This window comes from Balaenoptera ricei, chromosome 12, assembly GCF_028023285.1.
Source record: "Balaenoptera ricei isolate mBalRic1 chromosome 12, mBalRic1.hap2, whole genome shotgun sequence".
NCBI classification, from domain to species: Eukaryota; Metazoa; Chordata; class Mammalia; order Artiodactyla; family Balaenopteridae; genus Balaenoptera; species Balaenoptera ricei.
This window is the reverse complement of record NC_082650.1, coordinates 35,439,688-35,463,782: the sequence shown is the minus strand read 5'-3', so window position 1 is coordinate 35,463,782 and position 24,095 is coordinate 35,439,688. Positions and strand designations below refer to the sequence as shown.

At 39.0% G+C, this 24,095-nt stretch overlaps 2 protein-coding genes across 2 annotated transcripts in view; both read right to left on the bottom strand.

Moving 5' to 3' along the window:
* Positions 1–792, bottom strand: part of KIAA0408 (KIAA0408 ortholog) — a 36,720-nt gene extending 35,928 nt beyond the window's left edge. Inside the window, exon 1 of the mRNA XM_059941251.1 lies at positions 718–792. The gene's annotated coding sequence lies outside the window, so the exon portion shown is untranslated. The remainder of the gene's footprint in view (positions 1–717) is intronic.
* A 120-nt stretch (positions 793–912) lies between these two features.
* MTCL3 (MTCL family member 3) overlaps positions 913–24,095 on the bottom strand; it is a 43,167-nt gene continuing 19,984 nt past the window's right edge. The window contains exons 5-7 of the mRNA XM_059941249.1: positions 8,872–8,943; positions 2,458–3,633; positions 913–1,023 (exon numbers count right to left, since the gene is read on the bottom strand). Coding sequence (XP_059797232.1) covers positions 913–1,023; positions 2,458–3,633; positions 8,872–8,943 — 1,359 coding nt within the window. The remainder of the gene's footprint in view (positions 1,024–2,457; positions 3,634–8,871; positions 8,944–24,095) is intronic.

Below are 24,095 nucleotides of genomic sequence, written 5' to 3'. Positions count from 1 at the left end.
TTCACCAAAGTAAGTTTGTCTAGAGAGCAACTCCCACTGGAACTATGCTACTGGCTTTGGACTGTGATTTAATGAAATTCTACAGAATGACTATTCTTTTCCCTACTCAAAATATTTAATATACTGTATTTCTAGCATATTTCCTGCTCCAGAAGCAGTTCTGTGTGGTAACCTATTATAGAGGACAGGACTCCAGGCAAAAAACTTGATTAGCAATATATGGCTCCAAGTATAACAGGTAAATGCAGAAATGGTTGGTTTGGTTGGAATGGTTGAAGCTGGTCAAATCTAATAGGATGAAGATAATTACTTTCTCAATGAACTAAGGCCTAATCCACTCTCATGCTTCCAAACACATCTTTTTAGACAGAACACCATCAGTATCACAATAAATAGTTTAGTTCCCATGATGGTCATATTTCATTTGTTCACCATAATTTTCATTGATATTTACTGGTTATCAAAATTATGTTGTTAGTCTGATGCAACCTAGCAAAAGTACTTTATAAATCTATATATTTTCTAAGATGTGACCAACTTGTGAATGTCCAGCTTTTGAATTATCATAATAGTCAAATACTGAGAAACAATTGAGAGACCTAGGCAATTTTTACAGTCATTCTTACAGTGATTTAAGTAGAGTGCAAATCAAGATGTAAAAGAAAGAAGTAAAATTAAAATGATTTATAAAAAGAGAAGTCATACTTACTCCCTTACCTGAAACATTTAATGCTCAGGCTTCTTATTGAATTTAGTAGTGGTAAGATGTGTCTTTTTAAAGAAATAAGCAGTCTTCAGTGTTTTTATAGCATTGGTTACTACAAAAATTATACTTCTTTTACTTCTTGTCTTGAAGGGTGAACAAAACAAACAAACTGAAAATACTACAATGAATGGTAAATGATGAAAGATTTACAGTACAAAAAACAGTGTAAAAAGGAAGACAAGTTTAAATATTGTTGTGTAAGAAAGTGATGAAAATAATACAAGAATGAGAATAAGTAAAATGATAGGCTGGAACATCTGGGAAGGTAAATGCAAAGACAAAAAGAAGAATTCATTAATAATAATTTTTAAAACTTAAGTTTATATCAACTAATCTAAGCATTCATTCAACTTACGATAGAGAACCCTCCCTTATATATATTTACAAAGTCTGAAAACCTACTATTATGTACAGTACTTTCTCTCACTCTGATTTCTATCTCTTCACCCTGAGAGTATAATTGAAAAACCACATGCTCAAAGTATTCAAAAATCTGAAACTAGGAAATTAAAAACCAACTATGTGATATAATACATAGAGGGAAAAAATCTTTAACATTTCGAAATTCAACAAGTTTTATTATAAAAGTTTTTTTTTTTTTTTAAATAGCAAAGCAAAGCAGCATGCAAGATAAATAAGCGATGGGGTTGCAATTTTTCTAGTTGTGACTAACAGGCAGTTAATCTAATATCATGCTTCTGTGTATAAAGTGATTTTTAAGTTTAACCCTCTTGCGTGTCTTAAAAGCCATGCATGCTGTTGTTCTTCCGTGGGTTCTCCAAGGGATACAAGATACCAGCCTTGCTAGAGGAGTAGCACTGCCTGTTAAACTCTCTTCCGTGCTTAACCCTGACAAAATGCATCAGTCTTTGGCCACCATACCTGGCTAGAGCAGATCAGTCCAACTCATCGGGTGTGCCTCTACAATTAGGATGAAGGAAAAATGCTGGTTTTCCCTGTTCGGGAATAGTTATTACTATTTCTCTGAATTAGTGTTGCCTTAAAGCTAAGGTATAACACTCCTTCCCCAGTCCTGAGATTCTCTGTTATAGAGCAGACAGTGATTTTCTCTAGAAATAAAGATCATGTTACTTCGATGTGTGGCAGGTACATCAGCGGCTCCTATTTGCTCCTCTTGGCAGGGAATCCAGACACAATACCATCTCTCTTTACCTCTGCTTTCTACATTCTTTCCAGGAGTTACGCATCAATCCTGGTCATTTAGTGATTTGAAAATATTTTAAGCTTAATTTGAATCTCGGCTCGAAAACCACCGATCAGCAATTGAAGATTTCTATTCGGAATGTTCTTGCAGCTCAATCTATTAGAATCAGTAGAGTAATATTGAAAATGTCGACCTTCAATAATAATATATTTTAGAAATCCTTTCATCTTTACACAAAAACTGGGGGTGGGGGGATGGGGAGAGGGGGAGGCGGGTAAATTTCCCTTTTAAGCAAAACAGAGGGAGAATAGTTACTAAGCGATTGGATTACGAAAAACCTCAGGCCTGAAGAAGGACAGTGTGAAAGAACAAGTGCGCCATGGGGCTTCCAAGCCCAGAGAGGCTCTGAGCTGGGACTTCCCTAAAGCGGGGCTTGGAGGTCGGTGCGCGGAGTCGCCCCTCCAGGGACCGCGGCTCCGCGGACCAGCCTCGCCATCGCCGTGGCTCGCAATAGGCAGAACTGTACCTGACTCACGGATATGGGCTCCTCGGCGCCGGCGTCGTCCGCAGACTTGGGCACCTCGAGGCGGTCGATGAAGGTCTGCAGCTCCTTGCGGAAGGCCTTCATCTGCGCGTTGATGCGGTACAGCAGCTCGTGCTCGCGGATGCGGCTGCCATCGTCCTCCTCGTCCATCAGTCCGAACAGGTCCCCGTTGGCCACGTAGATGCGCGCCTCGGTGATGATGGTGCTGGTGTCGGCGATGAGCCGGTCGATGGTCTTGCCCAGGCGCTCGGCCTCCGAGCGGATGTCCTTCATCTGCTGCCGGTCAGAGAAGCTCTTGGGCCAGGGCCCGGGCGCCGGGTAGAAGGAGCGGGTGGGCGTGAGGCAGCGGATGTTGCGCACCTCCTCCGAGTCGCTCTCGCCGCCGATGGGCCCTTCGCGCTTGCGGTGCGGCGGCCGCGAGTCGTCGTCGCTCTCCTTCTTGCCCGCATCGCTCTCGGCGTCGCTGTCGCGGGGGCTGCCGCGGATGCCCAGGTGCGAGGCCAGGTCGTAGCGCTGCATGTTGGACATGAGCACGCGGTTCTCGTACTGCAGCTGCATGACCTTGCCGCTGAGCTCGTTGATCTGCAGGCGAGCCGCCTTCAGCTCCTCCTGCAGGGCCTCGGTCTTGGCGCTGTCGTGGTGCCGCGCGCTCTCGTGGCCGCCCGACTTGTACTTGTACTTGTTGAGCTCCGCCGTGATGCGCTTGTTCTGCTCCTCCAGGTCGGCCACGTTCCTCCGCAGCAGCTCCGTCTCGTCTTCCACCAGCTGCAGGTGCTGCCGCAGCTCCGACAGGGATTCGCTCTGCTCCCTCAGGAGGGGGTTGGCCGAGCCGTTAAAGTCGTCGCCCTTCAGGTCGTCCAGTTCCGCCTTCAGGCCTCTGTTCTCCACCTCCAGTTCGACGATTTTTCTGCCCAGGATGTTGGCTTCTTCCTCCACCAGCCTCAGCCGCAGCTTGAGCTCAGCCTCTCTGGTGCTGGGAGGCCCCCCGGCTTCTCCTTTAGGCAGAGGACTGTCCAGATCCCCATAAAAGGATCTGTACTTCTGGAGCTCGTGTTCGAATCTGTCCTTTTCCTTATCAATCTTGGCCATTTTCTTTCTCATCAAAGCAGCTTCTTCCTTCACGAACTGCAGCTGGCATTTCAGATCTTCTTTGTCCTCCTCATTTGGGGGAAAAAAAAAGGGAAGCGGACAGGAGATCATTTTTATGTAAATAAGACCACCTGCAAAAATAACCCCTTTTTCTTGTAAATAAGATTTAATGAGACAGAGAGACAGAGAAGTAGATGCTGTACAATTTTTCCAAATCATTTAAATTCTTTGGCAGAGAAAAGATTAGGACAATACTACATCCTGGAAACAAAAAGAGAAGGGAATATAAAAAGAGAAAAACTGTGGTCATCACTATTCAGAGAATTATACGTTCTCACTGCAGACAACTGTTTGGCTGTCATTTTCAACAATGTTCATTTTGTTTGTTTTGTTTTTCTCATGCTTTGAGTTCCCCTGACTGTAGTAAATATGAAACCTCTTCCCTGGAAGGAGCATGTGCTTAATATGTACTCACTGCCATTTATTGAGCTCTGACTCTTAGCCAGATACTGTAAAGTTCTTCACATGTATGACCTAATTTAACGTGCAAAGCTTATGAGTAGGTATTAAAATTCCTGGTTTAAAGATGTTCAATAGCTTGTTCAAGGTTACATAGCTCATAAGTGGCAAAGGACAAAGATGAAATTGGAATTCGGTTCTGACACTAAAGCTTAGTTTGGTACATGATCACTCGGCCATACAGCAAGTAATCTGTCCTCCATCTTTATTCAAGGGAGAATTGTTCTGAAAGGGCTTTAAAGTAGGGAAAGTTTAACACTGGAATGGTCCATCCAAGAAGAAATTGGTAAGTGTTCCATCTAGATCACTTTTAAAATTGGATTTATTTCCATCAGTCTGAAATGGATAGAACTAGTTCTGCCTGGTAAAAGGATGATGGAGTAGACCCTGTAGAAGTTCTTCTCACACATTCTTAGGACAACCTTCAAACCCTAATCATTAACTAAATGGAAAACTGCAAACAGAAAAATGGAAATCAACTCTTTCTCAGAGAGCTAATATAAAAACACATTATTATGTCCAAGGACAGATTTCCCAAGGACAATTTCCCAAAACTCTCTTTTAAGTATGCACTTTGGGCATACCATGTAACTTCTGTGGACTTTGGCTTCCTCATTTTAAAAAATGGGAAGGAGTAAAAATGCCTTTTCCAGAACTGAGTCAGCTGTGTTTGAGATGAATTCTGGTAAAAAAGTAGCAACCACTGATGGTGAAGGTGAGGGGAATAATGAGCTCCTGCCAGAGATGCTCAATAAATATGGCCCAGAGCTTTTGCGAGAGAAGAGATGGAGAGCAGGGCACTGGGCTCCTATTGCTCCCATCCACTAATAAGAATTAGTATGAGAGTTGCTGAGTGTGCAGAGCCTGAATAACACATTCCTTACATCATTATATCCTCACATCAGCCCCGCGAGGAAGATGATATACTATGTCTACTTTGCAGATAAGGCAGCTACATGGTAGAGCGCAAATTGATGTGACAGAGCACATCTGTATTCAGACTGATTCCAAAAATCATATTTTTTCCACTGCACATGTTGCGTCTAGAAAAGATGCATGAGAGGAAAAAAGTAGGGCAATGAGGTAAAATAACAAAATCAGATGTGCTGGCTTGTATGCTTCCCTTTAGAAGGGGTTTAGAAGAAAAGAGAGAAGCACAGAGAACTGAGAGAACTCCAGGAGCATAGTGAAAAAGAAGGATAAGAATATAAGTCACAGAAAGATTCGATGTGAGAATCCATTTCACAAGCGAAGAAAGAAGCTGCCCTGCAAGAGACTATGTGTTCGGGCCCCTGAACTAATTCAGTGAGGATGAAACCAAGGACATATTACAATGTCTAACATCACATCAGCAGAAGAGTCAAAGATAACCCCAATGTTTTGAGCTTGGGTGCCTTGGTGGACCGTGTTGCCAATAATAGGGACAGAGACTGAACAAAGAGGATCAAGTTTTATGGGAAGAATATGGATTTAAGTACATTAAAATGCTGCCTTTGAGGTGTGTCGGTGGAGGGATACCCAGTGGAAACATCTATCAACAGGCATGTGGAATCTCAGGCCCCAGATTACCAAGATTACAGCGCCGGACCTAGAGGACAGCTCAGGCCCAGAGGGGAGGACATGAGGATGAGATGCATAGAGGTGATGGTTGAAGCTATTGCAATGGCTTCAGAGGCAATCAAAGAGGAGAAAAAAAGAAAGGGAGACTGAGAAGAAATGATTAAAAGTTGGGGCAGGGAGCAGGAGAGTCAAAGGTCATTAAAGCCAGAATTAGAAATAATGTTTGAAAAGGTGACCAACAATATGTATATCAAACATGCTTTTATCTAGACTAGGCTCTGTTGGGAAGTAGAGCAGGTGAGATTGGGAAGCTAGCTGGGCTGCATGTTCTATCAAAGTCCTTGATTGCAAGGCAAGGCCTTTATTTGCTAGTAAGAAAAAAAAATGTTATAATACTGCACTTTGAATCTAACCAAAACAGCAATGGATGTGATATAAATCACAGACTGGAACAGAATAACACTTCGCTGGACTATGTAAAGCAAATATAAAAGAGGAGGATATTTGATTTGTGTACGTGTAAGCTCTCCTGCCCAAAGGGATGAAAACATGAAAAGTATTTTAAGAGTTGGACATATATTGCATGTAACAAAGTCATGATGAAGGAAGGGGAATGATGGGCATGATGATTATTTTATTTATTTTAAGAGAAGTCTTTTCAAGATACCAAGTATGGTAGTTTCTGCAATGACAAAAGTTTAAGAATCCTGTATGCCAATGTGCCTTGCATTCTCATCCTATAACCTAACTATTGTAGGCTCTGTTTGGAACTGGGCAGGGAAATCTCATATATAAATGTGAAATCATTAAAATCAGAGATTGTATGGAAAGTGCCTGGTTGAAATGTAACTGATCAGAAACGCTTGCTCCTGTTTTTCACAGTGAATGCCAGTCAAGAAACATTACAATGCTTTAAGATGTGAAGCAAGCTGTCTCTTATTTTTGTGTATGTTAAAGACTCAGTCTTAAGAAGATACAGATGACATAAGAGGAAGGGGAACATAAAGATGATGAGGGTCCAAAGAAGTGAACTGAGCTTGGCTTTAACCTAGCCACTACTGGAAGCTAAGTTGCACTCTGATAAATTACATATATTAACTCATTTAATCTGTACAACTCTCCATTATGACCCCATTTTAAGGATGAGGAAACAACTTGTCTAAGGCCATGTAGCTGGTATGTGGCAGAGATTTCCATGTAGGCAACCTGACTCTAAAGTTACTGTTTTTAACTGCTATGCAATACCATTTCTCAGTATATGAAGTCACTGTGCTGCTGGAGGAACATGTGAGGAATACATAGAAGAAACTGAACAAAATGAAATAAAAAGCTATATAAATAATAGCAGGTTGAACCATATGAAATTGCCATTTGTGTAGGTCAGAACCAGCAGCATGTTGGCAATTTCATATGGCTCATCTAGAAAAGGGGGACATGGGAGTATTCAAAAGCGCATATTGATCCTGCTGCAGAGTGCCAGACACTAGACACTGATGAGTGCAAGCTGAATAAGATAGCCCCTGCCTACAATATGCCCTGGCTAAGTACGGGAGATGAATATGTAAATATGAATTACAACAATATGGGATGCTTGCCCTAACATAAGTATGTGACTCAATGGTCCTCAACCTTGACTGAGCAATAGAATCATCTATGGACTATTTTATAATTGAGATCTCCCATCTGAGACAGTCCGATCAATCTTCTGGGGTGGGTTTTTGAAAAAAGACAGGTAATAACCTCTGAAAATAAATGAATTGGAAATGATAGCAGGGACTTCAAAGGCCATAATAGCGTCCTTGTAAATTTCCCAGGACATTTATGTGCATGAAATAAAAACTGGTGGATTGCAACATGTCTTGACTGTTGTAAGGTCCCAGGTCCCACTGAGAAGTTGACGAAAGCTGCGTATGTCTTTTGCAGAAAAGTGCCCCTGTGCACACGGAGTGGGGGTCCACAGAGCCAGGAACAAACAGTTAAGAATTCCTGGATTAGAGAATGTTGTTGAAAAAAATAAATAAGCTTTACCATGTGAAGTATAAGAATAGGACAAACATGAGTTAAAAAAAATAAACTGTTGATTAAAGCTGACTTAAGAGTTTTAGAACGGGGAGCATATAGCACCTTTCCCTCAGTGAGGTGGGGAAGAGAACTGATGCATAACATTATGGCAAAGACACAGTGGGAGAGTTGCGGTGACAGAGCATATATGAACTTATTAAGGGGATGATGAGAAAGGTGCAAAAAGGAGATGATTTTGGTTGGAGACTCTGGGATTCTAGAACTGCTGAGGCCTATAAATGTTCATGTCCAGCACCAGGGGAAAAATTAACCAAGGACAGAGCAGGGAGAGTGAGGAAGAGGAAAATTAACAATTAATTAATATGTTATGCTTTTAAAAAAGTGAGATCAACTTTTTCAAATTTTGAATATTTAAGTATTGCTTTAGTTAAAATTATTATCTAATGAGAAAACCCCTTGTAAGAATAAAAAAAAGTACATATGCTACAGGCCTATAGATCCCAACTTACACATTTAAAAATCAATATCTAGCCAAGTATTTTTAACGAGCCATAATATCATAGCTGTCCCTAAATATTTCCTCTTCTGTTTTAAAATCTCCTTTATTACATCCACCAGCACCTCTGCTCACCCTAAAAGTAGACCTAGTCTTTACTGTGGCTGTGTTTCTAAGATTCTTAACAAGTCCACGTTGAAGACATGTTTTAAGTTTTATTTTTATTCCTTAATTTCCTTTATTTTGCTTCCCCAGTCATTGGTAGAGAGAACTACTGCATTCTAGGACTCTCCATAGCCATCAGGAGTCTCTCTCTCCACTCTGCCACCCTTCCTACAACATTCCTTTCTTTACTCTCTCCTGATACTATAGGAATAGCTATTCTATTGTCCTTATTAATTATGAGTGAACAAGATTAGCACCATGGGTACAGTTCTTAAATGTAGCAACACATAAAGTACTAATGACATTCTGCTGTGTGCTTACAATGCAAAAGCAATAATAACAGGGATGTTAGTGCTAGCTTTTAAAGAAAAGATACTGAATGCTTTATATTGTCTCCTGCATCTACAGCTACATAATTGATATGCATAATTTAACTCTGTTTTACATGAGTGTATCTGGTTACTATGTCTACTTATAGATGTAGCTTATTATTATATACATTTAGAGATGTTTGATGTACTAGCTGAAATTTTATTTCCACATACCTCTGTGGGAGTCTGTTGAGCCTTCTTTTCAGATTTTGGCAAATCTTTGCTTCCTCTTCTCTTTAAAGATAGCTGAAATAAAGCATGAATAGATTTAGTGTGGTAAACTACAATTTTAATTCAATTTTATATTTTTAAGTGTCCTAATTTCCTATGATAAAACCAAGCCAAATGAAAAGTGTTAGTTTAATAGCCATAAGGGAGGGAAAAAAACCCAAACCAGATAGATTTAGATATATTTTACTCTGGATGGGGATATATATCACAATGGAAGAGTAGCTGGCAATTATCAAGTTGATTTGAGAAATATAGGAAACCTACTATAAAAATGCAGAAAAGCAATTTGGAGAAAATTTAGATTGATAACTCAATGTATTATATTATTCAAATGAAAAATCCTTGTTAGCATTCTACATCATTAAAGAAAAAAAAGGAATATGGTATTATTTGCAGTTGGACTTAGGTTGTTATAAGCTTATAAAGACAAACTTTCAGTGGATTTATGTAGAATTTGAAGAATTTCATTCTTTCCTCACCACACATGCATGTAGACAAACATAATACACATGTTCATATACAATCTTCCACACACATGTAATACAGTAGGGAATAGTAGGGGTTATAGTAAAATGGAGATGGCATGCTCCATCTAAAGGAGCCGGCTGAGAGGGAATTAGGAATGTAGGCTTTTTCAAAAGAAGCAGGAGATCTGGATTGTTATGTAAAATCTCCCCCATTTTATTGGCTGGCTCTAATTGAAATTCAAACAAATAACACTTTGTAGGTCAAAAAATACACATCTAGTGTCAAATCCTTTCATGGACCAGCAGTATTGATCTCTGGTGCTCAGTTCCATTTCTCACCACCATTAAAATAAAGTTCCTCTGTATGAATAGTAACTGTATGTATGAATATCTACCATGTACCAAATACTGAGCTGGATACACAATTAAATAACGTACCTACCATTAGTAAGCTCACAATTTAGCGTGGGAGACAGGGATGCAAACAAAGTACAAGTTGGCAAATGCCATGCTTTAGGTTCTGTAAAGAAGGGACTTTGTCCTAGTGTGGCATCACCACCAGGAGAATAATAGTTGCCACACAGCAGATGTTGAAAAAAATATTTCTGAACTAAGGAGTGAATATGAAATATGAGATTCTGAGGTCAAAGAGGAGGATGGCGGTACAGGCTGACAGTAAAAGGAGGCACGGTTTCTCTCAAGAGCAGGCTTCATGAATTTGCCAAGAACTGCAAATTAAATTCTTCACATGTTAATTTCTAACCCAGTTCCAGTGTTAAATGCTGGCATACGTTCATGCTGCAACTGCTTTCATTCAGTATAAAAAGGAAACTACAGAGCCAAATGAATATTCTACGTGGTTATTTATTTCTAGTTCACAGACATTCTCCATGTTGCTTGTATAATTTTCTTAGAAACAGAAGCTGTGGGGACTGATTCACCATAACCAAAAGTGATTTAGGAACCAAGCAGCAAAAACAGTCTCAAGAAAACCAAGAATATAGTGAGCTGAACTAGGGAATCCCGGAACGTTCTGTAGAGGGGCTACCTACAAAGAACACCTGAGTTTATTTTGTTAAATATTTATGGAATGCTCTTACTTTGAATTTACTCCATTATGTGTTTATTTAGCACTTACTAATGCACTTCATAAGGTACCATAATAGAAACAGCAGTCTCTGCTCATTATGAGGTTCTTGATTTACTTGGCAAATGGTCAGTTCAGTCTGCAATTTAATACAGTGCGATGAAAGCAATGATAATGCAGAAGCAATATTAACTGGCATTGATTGAGGACTAATTCATGTCAAACACTTTATATCCATTACCCCAACTAATTCTTAAAACACCCGTTTAGTCTCATTTTGCAGATGGTAACACTAAAGCTTAGAGAGGTTAACTAGATTATTTAAAGCAGTGGTTCTCAAAGTACGATCCCCAGAACAACATCATCAGTGTCACTTGGTAACTTGTGATAAATGCAAATTCTCGGGACCCATCCCAGAACTACTGAATCAGAAACTCTGGAGATGGGGCCCAGTGAGCCACAATTTAACCAGCTCTCCAGGTGATTCTGATGCATGATAAACTGTGAGAAGCACTGGTCTAAAGTCACTGCTTGGTAAGTAGCAAAATCAGATCTTGACCCAAGTCCTTCTGATCTTTATTATTTATTAGAAAACAAAGAAGAAAGGCTTAATCCAGTCTAGGACTGGAGACGGTATGGGGAACTAGAGATGATTTCCAGAAAGAAGTAACAGCTTATCTTGAATCTGGTAGATGAGGATTAACACAGCTGAAGATGGACAGGAGGGCAAAGGGAAGAACAAAGCATTCCATGGAGAAAGACCATTTCTGGAACACAAAGATATTTGGGATGGCTGTAACAAAGTGTGAGGAGAGGGTGACATGGGATTTACTATCAGATCTTGAAGGACATTGAATAAAGTTTGGATTTTACCTCATCAAGTCAAATTATTGTCCTAAGGTCAATTAGAAGTATTAAGAGGTTTAATTACTAAATTATTAATTTACTAAATTTAATTATCCAATTAATTAGAATAATTAAATCATAATGATTAAATTACATTATTAGATTAGTTAAATTTAATCATTAAAGGAGTATCTATAATCATATTGTCATAGAAGAAATACAAAGACACAAAGGTGGCAGTCCAAATGACCATGAGGTAAAGGGATGACATGCAAGTGAAATGAAGGGAAGTATGCTCTGGTTCTGAGAACTTTTTGGGGGGGTTTTGTTTTTCATTAATTCCATATATATTGTTGAGTTCTGGCATATATACGGTACAGTACGGTTATACAAATATGAGAAATATTTTACTCTCCTCCCAAAGAGCTAACTGTTTATGACGGTAAAAAGAATGCAGATAATTAGTTAAAACAGTAGACAGAATTAACTGCATTTATGAATAAAGAACAAACAAACGATTGAGAGAGCAAAGAAACAGCTATGATTCCAGATGTGGAGAAATCAGAGAAAATCATCCAAGAGCACTGACCTTTGAAGGATGTGCAACATTTCAATAGAAATAAAACCAAGTAAACAGCAAGGGCAAAGGTGTGGAGGAATAAGCGTGCCTTACAGATGAATGGAGACAGAGACACTATAGAGACGAGGTAGAAGACGACGCTTCAGGGACCGAGGTCAGCTTGCGGAGATGAGAAATTTAGATTTTCTCCTGTGGGCAATGTTAAAATGAGCCCTCTAAATTAATACAGGAGAAATGCTGAAACTAGGCCATCCTTTCTTAAGAGGCATTTTCTATTTTACTTTTATTTAAACATCACTCAAGTGGTATGTCAAACTCAAGTAAAGCTCTGAGAGAAGGTTTCCCCCTAAATAAAAATATATTGCCTTTAAGGAACCCCCAGGACTACCTGTACCTTTAAGTATCACATTTAAATTTTCAATAAATATTTAATCATCTTTTCGTATTCCTGTAAGTTTTTATTAACTTTCTGACTCCAATGAAACAAAGATGAGAGATTCATTTGGGAAGAGAAAGCTGGAGAAATAAGGTAAGTCTAAACAGTCTCTTTCCCATGAGGATAAAATTTTGTCACCTCCCCCCAATCATCCCATCCCACGTTCATGCACTAAATCTAGGAACCTCTATAAGGGGACCAGTTTAGGAGGCTAGAACTAAATCTCACATTTTCATCTTTGTTCTCAAAGTAGGCACTTCAGGTGGCTCTCTAGATAAATATGTTGAAAACATGACTTGTCCACATCTTAATCCTTTGCATTCCCATCCTCAGCTATCCAAAAGAGACTGCTGTTCTTTTTATCCACGTGAAGGCCAGGAATTAGAGTTTTACCAAAAATTGTTTGCACAGCAATTATATAAATTGGATTTGTGTTCTAAAATGTTTTGAGACTGACTTTCTTCCTCGATTAAAATTTGGTACACTTCTTAATATATGATCTCTTTGTGTTTTTAGCAATTAAACAACAGAGACGAACCTGTCTAAAATGTTATTTTTATACATATTATTTGTACAAAAATCTCCTAATCTCCTATGTTTTTGTTTTTCGTTTTTCAATATATCTATTTATTTATTTATTATGGCTGTGTTGGGTCTTAGTTTCTGTGCGAGGGCTTTCTCCAGTTGCGGCAAGCGGGGGCCACTCTTCATCGCGGTGCGCGGGCCCCTCACTATCGCGGCCTCTCTTGTTGCGGAGCACAGGCTCCAGACGCGCAGGCTCAGTAGTTGTGGCTCACGGGCCTAGTTGCTCCGCGGCATGTGGGATCTTCCCAGCCCAGGGCTCGAACCCATGTCCCCTGCATTGGCAGGCAGATTCTCAACCACTGTGCCACCAGGGAAGCCCCTCTCCTACGTTTTTAATAAAATTAAAGAGGGATCCATTTGTACAGTGATTAAATCAAGAAGGAAACTGTAACTGTATTAATATAGGATTTATGGAGCACTAAATGTGTGCCATGTACTTCCCTAAGTACTTAATATGTATCCATTCATTTAATCTTACCAGTCTTAGGAGTTTGCCACCATTATCCAAAGCACACAAAGGATAAACCACTTAGCTAGCAAGTGTTAGAGCCAGGATGTAAGTTATCCAGCTTCACAGCTTTTGCTCTGAACAATTACATCCCACTGCTACTCCAAAAGAAGTAAAGTAGAGGGTTATATTATTTCTGGGCATATCCTTCTGTATGCTATTACATCATAGCTGCATGGGTTTGAGGCACTAGTTTACATATATTACACTGAGCAATGTATTTTTCTATTGTCAACACAGAAATCAGCAGAAGTGACATATACACTCACTGGTTCTCACAGTCATCCTGTGAATGCTTGTGACTTCAGGGTGACATTGGAAGTGAGGCATGGGGATTTCTGACTGAAGGCTGGAGGTAAACTGAAAGAGCCAGGAACTCTGGCTCTGCTACCGTATGAAAGTTTGTGTCTCCTCAAAATTCATATGTTGAAATCCTAATGCCTAAGATGGTGGTAACAGGAGGTAGGACCTTTGGGAGGTGCTTAGATCATGAGAGTGGAGCCCTTAAGAATGGGATTAGCGCCCTTTTAAAAGAGACCCCACGGAGCTCTCGAGCCTCTTCCGCCATATGAGTATACAAGTTTGTGACCTGGAAGAGGGCTCTCACTTGGCCATGCTGGCACGCTGAGCTGGGACTTCACAAACTGTGAGAAATAAATTTCTGTTGTTTATAAGCCAACCAGTCGGTGGGATTTTGTTATAGCAACCCATTTTGAAAGGGAACAGGAGAGGCTCTTCTCCCTAGAAGTCCTCCTCCTTGCCTTGTGTTACATCCTTGACACCTGGCAGAGGAGGGGCAGGTAAGAGCACCCAGAGATCTTGCCCATGACCACATTCTCCACCCTCTCCCCTAAACGTATGAGGCAGGGTCCCAAGCTTTATACAAGACATGATCTTGAGGAGCAAAGGGAACGTGGGTGAAGGAGGCATGCTAGGATGATCAGGTCTTGTTACTCTTCTCTGGCAAAACTTCCAGTGGTTTTCCATCTCGCTCAGTCAGAGCCATGCTTTACTAAGGCACAGGAGACCTTGACTACACACTGGATTTGTCCTGGTAACATTTTAAAAAGACATGACCAAGCTTCAACCCAGACAAATTTCAATAGATTCTGGGGTTGGGCTCAGGAATTTTTTCCAAGCTCCCACAGTGGGTAAAATGTACAGCTGGCTCTGAACCACAAGCCTGCTCTATGTGGTCAGCCCTGCCCCCCACCCCAAACAAGCTCTCCAACCTCATCCCCACCTCACTCCTCCTCTGCTTTCCCGGCTCCAGTGTCACCAACATCCTTGTGGTTCCTCAAACATGCCAAGCATGCTCCAGATGGGGCCTTTCCTCTGCCTGCAACACTCTTCCTTCATACACTCTCACCACCCACTCCCACAGCTCATTCAGGGTCCCTAATTAGAGAGACCTTCCCAGACCACTCTGTATAAAAAAACAGGTAAAAGTCCCTACAAAATACCTCCTCTACTCTCTTGCTCCACACACTCCTTGTCTTCATAACCCCGCTTTACTTTTCTCCAGACCTCCTCTCACCCTCTGACTTGTGTATCTGTTTCATGTCTGTCTCATTCTGGAATGTGAGCTCCACCCATGCAGGACCTTTGTAACGTTCTGTGATAGCTCTGGCTCTTAGAAATATACCTGGCACAAAGTAGTTACTCTGACAATGTCAGTTGGATGAGAAAATAGCTACTTCAACCTTATTTTTTACCTAGATTTGTTTTTGAAGCATCCTAATCCAAGAAATTGGTAGGTTAAAACAAACAAGTCCATTTTAAAAGTTCCATTTAAAGCTTAGAAAAACAAAGTGTCTCAACCTTTTCAACAAAAAGACTAAAGAGTAAAAAATGTATGAGCTGAAAAGTATTTAAAATGGGACATATGATACACCTTTGTTCTGTTCTAATACTTTTTTTGATTTTTACCAATTCACCTTCCCAGCGTGATAAATTAAGATTCTAGGTCTCAAAACCATTTTGTAAAGGATATTTGGTACCAACACTCTTTGATGGCCTATCTGCCTTTGTGGCTTCTTCGCATCAGCACCTCTCCAACAGTTTCTCTTCTGTCCCTGGCCCTGGAAGTCTACAGAGTCTCTGCTTCTCTTCCTGCCCTCAAGCCCGGATCAAGACACTCTTCTCCAAAGTGCATTCTTAAGTGACCTCTTCTTAGCTCTCAGTCGTGGAAGGAACCAAGTCAATGACTCTCCATGCTCTTTCACTTTCCCTAGCCTTGGGGAAACATCAATGTGATAATTCTTATGTGAACTAAGTTACTTTCCATGTAATATAATTCACCAAGGATCTACAAAACATAATCTGGAAATTATGGGCATAAAGGAACCTAACCTTTGGGTTCCTACCAGTGTCTCTTATACATTAGACTTAAGACTTTATTAGTGATAAAGGCTTTCCACAGTGAAACCGTTTACAAAACTGGCTGTATTTTTCCCCTCCCAGTAAATAGTCCATTTACAATGTGCCCCATTAAGAGGCAGAGTCTTTTTCTGCACCTCTTCAAACTGGGCTGGCCTTGTGACCCGCTTTGACCAATAAAATACAGTAGGAGTAAAATGTGGTAGGAAAGATGACATGCTAGTTCTGACTCTACCCTCAAGAGATCGTGCACATTTCTGCTCATTCTCTCTTGGAAACATGCTCCCCCTCCATGTGACAAGTCTGGGATAGCCTGCTGGATGAAAAGAGTCACATGGCCTAGTTATTCCCATTGTCCTAGCCAACAGCCAGCCAACTCCCAGAAGTAGAACCTCCCAACTGACTGTCAGCTAACCACAAATATATTTGGGGACCCAAATGAGACCAGAATAATCCATACAGAGGGCAAAAGAATTAGGCAAATAAATGACTGTTTAATGCCACTAAGTTTTGTGATAGTTTGTTGCACATAAAAAGCTATTACATTTACCAAATATTTTTCATCATTGAGTTTGAAAAATATTCAGTTGATATTTATTAAAAAGAATCCTTTATTCAAATGCCAGAAAAGCAAAAGACATACATAAAAGGCCAGGAAAAAGAGCTGAAGGGAGGATCAAAAAACATAGGAAAAAAAGAAAGTCAATGTACTTTCTTTGTTTTTATTTTTCCCCTATTTTTGTCAATATTTTGATTCCATAAAATATTTTTTTAATAAAACTGAGCTTTAAATAAGTTATCATAAAAGCTTACCTTTCAGTTCTAAAATGCAGATGCTTCTCTTAAGATGCTTCTTTTAATAGAAGAAGGTGTTTAATTAGCACTGAAGGCGTGATACAAGTTAAATGCTAATAAAGTTCATCCTAACAGTCAAGCTTAATACAGGGTCTGGCTCAGCACATTTTTGAAGTACTTCTTCTATTTGAACTTAGCTTTTATCCTTCCTTTTTCAGAAGAAGTGATGTACACATCTTTACAGTGCTTCCCTCAATCTAGGTTTCTAATTTATATCTGTCAGTTTTATTTGTCCTTTTGTTTCTATAGTTTTCTTAGGCAAGGGAAGAAAAATAATTTTACAAAACTTCCTAATTAAGTCAATTTACAGAGTTGAAACATAAAAAAATCAAAGAAAGCTGTATTGAGAAAATTCTCAATTGCCTTTTAAGGACTAGATTTCCCAAACTCCTACTGATTGTTAGTTTAAAAGGCCAGAATTTAGAAAAGAATAGAATAGAGAAGAGAGGAAAAGAAAGTTGTCATTAATAAATCTATTCCAAGAAACAACTTTGGAAGATTTGGGGAAGAAAATTAATCAACAGTTTAAATCTGGGATTTGTTCCCAGAAAATACTAATAAATAAAAACTGAATTTTTCATTCTTGGGTAAGATGAATATTATCTTCTGAATATTATCACAGAGGTACATGTCACACATGGAGAGCTGTATCTGGCATACAGAAGTGTGTGTCATGGAGGTGGAGACCCACATCTGCAAGAATAAATCAACCGTCTTCTGCCAGAAGGTTATCTTTTCCTTCTGTCCCATAAGCCCAGGCCCCTTCTGAGTTATGAGGCTTCAAAACTTATTTTTTCTTACCTACAGTGAATGCCTAAGTAAACACTTTTAAAAGCTGGAAAAGCTAGTTTTCTGCTCTACTTCGAACCAATGCCAAATTGAAATAGCTGGGATCATGTTCTTTGTTATTTAAAGGGTTTTTTTAAAATAAAAGAATCCAATGAATTTTCCTTTTCTTGGCTCCATCATCCTTCTCCCTTTGTGCTGATGTAGATATCCACAGCAGAGGTCAGACTGACTATAGAGTTGTATAAATTCTTTATTGCTAAAGAATATTAATGCATGAATTTTGTAGAGCATGCTATCAAACCAAGCCACCAATGAAAGAGAAAACATTAGAACTTTTGCCTATGTGGGAGTCAGGATTATCTCCTCAGGGCCACATGGCTTTGAATGGCTCTAGAGTTGCATAGTGTCTTTCCTTTTTAAAAGTCATTCTTTGGTGCCAATCATTATTTTAGATCTCTTCTGCTCTCTTCCTAGAATATTGCTTGTTACTAGTGCTTAAATGTTGTTAGATTGGAACTCACTTTCCATAATTAGTACAGTGAAATTTAGGTAAGCCAGAAACTTGAAAAGCAAAATATTGAACTTAACTCCAGAAAATCCAAAAGGTCTGAAGGACCGTTGATGTCAGAAGGGAAAAAAATGAAGGTTTCTCTCATTAATGGGATGTGGTTGCTATAGAACTAGAGGAGATGAAATTGGGAGGAAACTGGAGATAATACTATAGTAGTTGGGGCTTATAAAATCTTTGTAAAAAACAGCCCTTTTAAAAGTTAGGTTTGGACCCAATAATTGCCTGCCTTCCATTGTGTGCCTTATACTATATGACCAAACACCTCCGGTTCCTTAGACAGAATTAGTCTCTGTATTCTCTAAGCTACTTGAAGATATTCAAAGGGTTCAAGGCTACTGGTGAGAGAGTTTCTGATACTAGAATCTCTTACATCATTTTAGAAATCCTCTATTGGAGCAGGGTGTAGGTTGTTAGAAGGTCTTCCAAATTATCAATAATAAACTGATCCCCAAACAAGACCACCTTGCTTTAAAAAAGCAAAGGCAACATGATAAGAGTGCTTCTCTGATATTCATATCACATATTACACTTGGATAGGTATATCCTGAAAAGGCCTCAGAAAGTCCCGCACAAATGAATAGATACAGGACTGGAAGCTTTCTCATTTGAGACTATTTTTTTTAAACCCGAGAGCCTGGTTAATGACTTTTGAAGTAATAATCACTAAAAAATTACTTTATGTCTTAGATACTTGCTCCACAGTAAATGTATGCTTACTAAGTGATGAATGTCATCAGCAAATGTGGAGATTTATATTCCCTTCTAATTTGCTCTAGTTAATGAATTGAGTTCTAAGCACCACTGCATTTAGTAATTAAAGTGCATTTAGAAAATTATGGCTGGGCAGTGAAAGCAGTTTCTTATGGCTTTTCTCTATAATAAGGCAAAGAAAAAAAATCGCGGCCAGCATTTGTACGTTAAAATAATGATTTGTCCAGTTTTTATATTGTGTATCGACCAGCTTCTACTTAATTAATGCAGTGATATTAACATCATTTTTGTATCAACTTTAGAATCTTGTAAGAAATATGTTTGAAGTGCCATTAAAGATGACAGGATGCTAAGGGGTGGGTATTACACAGGTGCTTTAAAATTATTCTTTACACAATCACACATTTAGATATTTAGTGATAAAATTTCAAAGGTCAGAGTATTCAGTAATTCCCAAAATGCACTTTGGAGGCGGGGGAGTAGAAGCAAGTTTCTGGGATAATTCCTAAACTAAGTTAAAAAGTGATAGCCCATAATTGTGCTTTAAAATTTTTGGAATTAGTTGCTAAATTTTAAAATGTGGACAGTTTACATTTTAAAAATTAAGATTTCTAGTTTCAGTTGAAAAATTGGAAGACCTGGTAAAGTTGGGTCCTGATTATGGCGTGGCAACCTTGGATTGAAACTGACTACTGAGACATACATACAGTATCCATTTAGCCCCATCACTCAACACAGATAGGTTCACTCATTCATATAACCTGTTTGACCCCCGAGTGACAGCAGAATGATCAAACTCTGCTCTGGACTGCTAAGGTCACATGTGTGGAAGGAGCCCAAGAAACTCAATCTTCCATTCAGTACCTTACAGGAATGCTTTCTATACCACCTAGACCCTGCCTGTGCTCTTCCAGGAGCTTGCTTCAATAGGAGGCAGGCAATACAATCCCTTTACAAATGGCTCTAATGGATAAAATGTCTTTATTTTCATCTCAAATCCACTTAAAGTAGAAATCACTTAAAGTGATTCAAAGAATAAATCTACTTTATCTTCTATATTAAATCCTTTCATTTAGAAGGGAGTGATCACATCTCAAGTATTTTCTTCTCCAGTCTGTATATAATCCCCAGTACTTTTAAGCATTCATCATATGACATGGTTTCATGTCTAGCTTAGAGTCAACTTAACTCCCTAAGCCTTTTTTGTGTAAATGGCTATGAATATATTTCTCTCCTTTTTGTATTGGTGTAAATTTTAAAAAATCAAATTGTAAGATATCACATTTATTCATATTAAATTTCATTATTAATTTGGGTTTACTGGTCTAGTACGCTAACAATTTTTTTTGTTCTGTCCTTGCCTGTATTTTTCTTGATTGCTACAAAAGAGGATTCTGCCTACATATTCTTTTATTAGAGTATAATAGGTATGTACTAGACATGTAGTTGAAATAACATGAAAACATTTATAAATACAGCATGCCAATCACAATCTCTGTAACCTCAATCCATGCATCAAGTAAAAATCATAAATAAAGTATAATCATAGAATATTTTCTCTACAAGTCTTAAATGGATTGGAAAAAAATCTTGTTTCCATGGTTTAATTCAATGATAATCAACTTATTCCTGGGAAATTGGCCTTTTACCATTTTTAAAGATAGAGAAAGTAGAGGCAGAAGTAATTGGTTTTAAAAAAATTCACAGAGCGTATTTAAAAGCGAAGAACCAAATCCAAACTTTTAAAAGCAAATAATACATCCACAGACTGTGTTTTGTTTGCATGTATACATGCACATTCATAGAGCAAGTGAGTAGGAGTGTGGGTGTATGTCTATGTGCATATATGCACATGTAAATATGTGTGTGTATGCATCGGACCATGTGAGAGTATGTGCACGTGTACACATGTATGTGTTTTAGGTCCTGGAAAGAATTTCAGCACATCTTAAAAATTGCTCAGTGAATTCTAAAACACAAAGATAGAATCTCTGTAACCTCTATCTATCCATATACCAAACACATAGTTTGAAATCTATTAGAGATATGAGAACACATGCTCACTGAAATAAGTTATAATCTTATTTTACTTTATATTAAGGGATAGCTTGATATCCTTTGGAAGTGTACTGTTTTTGATCAAATCAGCTCATTTCAAAGTTACTTTGGAATAAATGGAAAATCACTAAATTTCTGAAATTTTAATTTGAACAAAAACAAGTACCATATTTTAGGCTAAATAAATTTACTTAATTCCTTAATACAATGTTAAAGAATGCACACATATTCACACACATCTTCTTTAGACATGAGAGCAACTTAACAGCTACACATACATTAGTCCCTTTATAAATAATAAATAAGTACCTGGAAGATACATGCATGAACATAGAGCATGAGCTATCACCGGAATAGGAATAAAATATTCCATATATTAAGGAAGTTATGGAAAGTAATCACAGATGAACCAGATTCATTTCCTAACGTATTATTTTTTAAAGAAAATTTACCCTGTTCACATTGTTACTTTAATTAAAAGAATTTGGGATAACATGACATGAAGCTATCTCTTTCTTCCTATTAAAATATACTTGAAGGCAAAGATTAAAATGTACATGCAGTAAGACTGGAAACTAAGATTAATGGTCAAGCATTTGTCAGAATCTGAGAAAATGTTCCTTCAACGATAGCATCAGTGGAATTCAACAAAGAAATACTGTATCTTATATGTAGCCTCTGAAACAAAAGAACTGGAGCTGCAACTCAATCAGGACTAGACATCCCTGTTGCTTAAAAGTTAAACACAAATTTGCCATATGACTCAGCAATTCCACTCAAGTATATACCCAAGAAAAATGAAAACTTATATTCACCAAGGACTTGCACAAGAATATTGTTAAGCATTATTCATAATAGCTCAAATGGGAACAACCTAAATGTCCACCTACTGATGAGTAGATACATAAAGTGTAGTATCCACGTAATAGAATACTATTCAGCAATAAAAAATGAACTACTGATACATGATATGACACAGATGAGCCTCAAAAACATTATGTTAAGGGAAAGAAGCCAGGCAGAAATCATACATTGTATGATTTCGTTTATATGAATGTCTAGAAAAGGGAAGTCAATAGATATAGGAAGTAGATTAGCGGTTGGGGATTAACAGTAAATGGGCATGAGGGATCTTACAGAGGTGATAAAACTGTTCTAACACCGATTTATTGTAATAATTGTACAACTTGGAAAATTTGCTGAAGAAAAAAACATTGAATCGTACAGCTGGAATGGGTTAACTATATCAGGGATCCCCAATCCCCGGGCCACAGACTGATACAGGTCTGTAGCCTGTTAGGAATCGGGCTGCACAGCAGGAGGTGAGCAGCGGACGAGTGAGCGAAGCTTCATCTGTATTTACAGCCGCTCCCCCATCGCTCGCATTACCGCCTGAGCTCCACCTCCTGTCAGATCAGTGGCGGCATTAGATTCTCATAGGAGCGTGAACCCTACTGTGAACTGTGCATGCGAGGGATCTAGGTTGCACGCTCCTTAAGAGAATCTAATGCCTGATGATCTGAGGTGGAGCTGAGGCGGTGACACTAGCACTGGGGAGCAGATGCAAATACAGGTTATCATTAGCAGAGAGGTTTCACTGCACAGAGACCATAATAAATCAGTTGCTTGCAGACTCATATCAAAGCCCTAACAGTGAGTGGCAAGTGACAATTAAGCTGCATCTTACGGAGTAGACTGGACATAAGCAACACACTTCGGTTGTCACTGTCTCCCATCACCCCCAGACGGGACCATCTAGTTGCAGGAAAACAAGCTCAGGGTTCCCACTGATTCTGCATTATGATGAGTTATATAATTATTTCATTATATATTACAAGGTAATAATAATAGAAATAAAGTGCACAATAAATGTAATGTGCTTGAATCATCCCAAAACCATACCCCCCTACGCTGGTCCATGGAAAAATTGTCCTCCATGAAACCGGTCCCTGGTGCCAAAAAGGTTGGGGACCGCTGAACTATATGATATATAAAACATACCTCAATAAAGTTATTAAAAAAAAAAACCAAACAACTAGGCAGCCAACACTTCTACATCCCTACTTTCCTCAATACATGCAAAAATATTGCACAAGCTCTACTTTACCATGTATCGGGAGAAATGGCCTGGCCCCTTTGCAATCAGTAGCTCTCTGGTTATTAAAACTCCAAGACAAGTAGGAACCAAGTAGGGAAGGAGCTAGATAATTAATTGTGCAATGAATCAAGAGATATACTCTTTCCTTATCCAGGGCATCATGGGTAGAAGCATAGACAGAAAAGCCTTGGGGGCACCTATATTGGGGTTTATTGTTTTTCTTAAACTAAAGTAGGCAAAGAACAACTACAAGCTGTTTCAAATGTTTCTAAGATTCAAATTTTCTTCATAGTCAGTGTGCCTGAGTGCTGCAGTAGTAGACTTTCCTATGTTCTTTCAGAATAGGCCAAGAAGATGAATGTCTACTAGCCAACAGAAATTGGGCTGGAGTTGTGCATATCAAGTTGCACCACAGCTTTGGATCTGAGAACCGGCACTGAGGGGGACTAAGAAAAAGTTACACAGTGAGTGTCTTGAGCCAAGATTGAATTTAAAAAGAAAATCTGACATTCAATAATAACAGTTTCGAAAAAGAAACAAAAATTAGAAAAAGAGACAAAAGTGCATTGGACAAAGACACTTCAATAGGGAAAGGATAGTCTTTTCCACAAGTGGTGCTGGGGCAACTGGAACTCCACATGCAAAAAGATGAATTTAGAAACCTAACTCACACCATACACATAAGTTAATTCAAAACTGATCGTAGACCTGAGTGTAATTTCTAAAACTAGGAAACTCTTAGAAAAAAAAAACAAACAATAGAATGATTTTCCTGTGGGTTAGGTGAAGATGTCTTAGATGTGACACCAAAAGCACAAGTGATAAAAGAAAAAACATTTATAAATCGGACTTCATCAAAATGTAAAACTTTTGCATTTTAAAAAGCACCATTAAAAAAGTAAAGACAGGGCTTCCCTGGTGGCGCAGTGGTTGAGAATCTGCCTGCCAATGCAGGGCACACGGGTTCGAGCCCTGGTCTGGGAAGATCCCACATGCCACGGAGCAACTAGGCCCGTGAGCCATAGCTACTGAGCCTGCGCGTCTGGAGCCTGTGCTCCACAGCAAGAGAGGCCGCGATAGTGAGAGGCCCGCGCACCGCGATGAAGAGTGGCCCCCACTTGCCACAACTAGAGAAAGCCCTCGCACAGAAACGAAGACCCAACACAGCCATAAATAAATAAATAAATAAATAAAAGA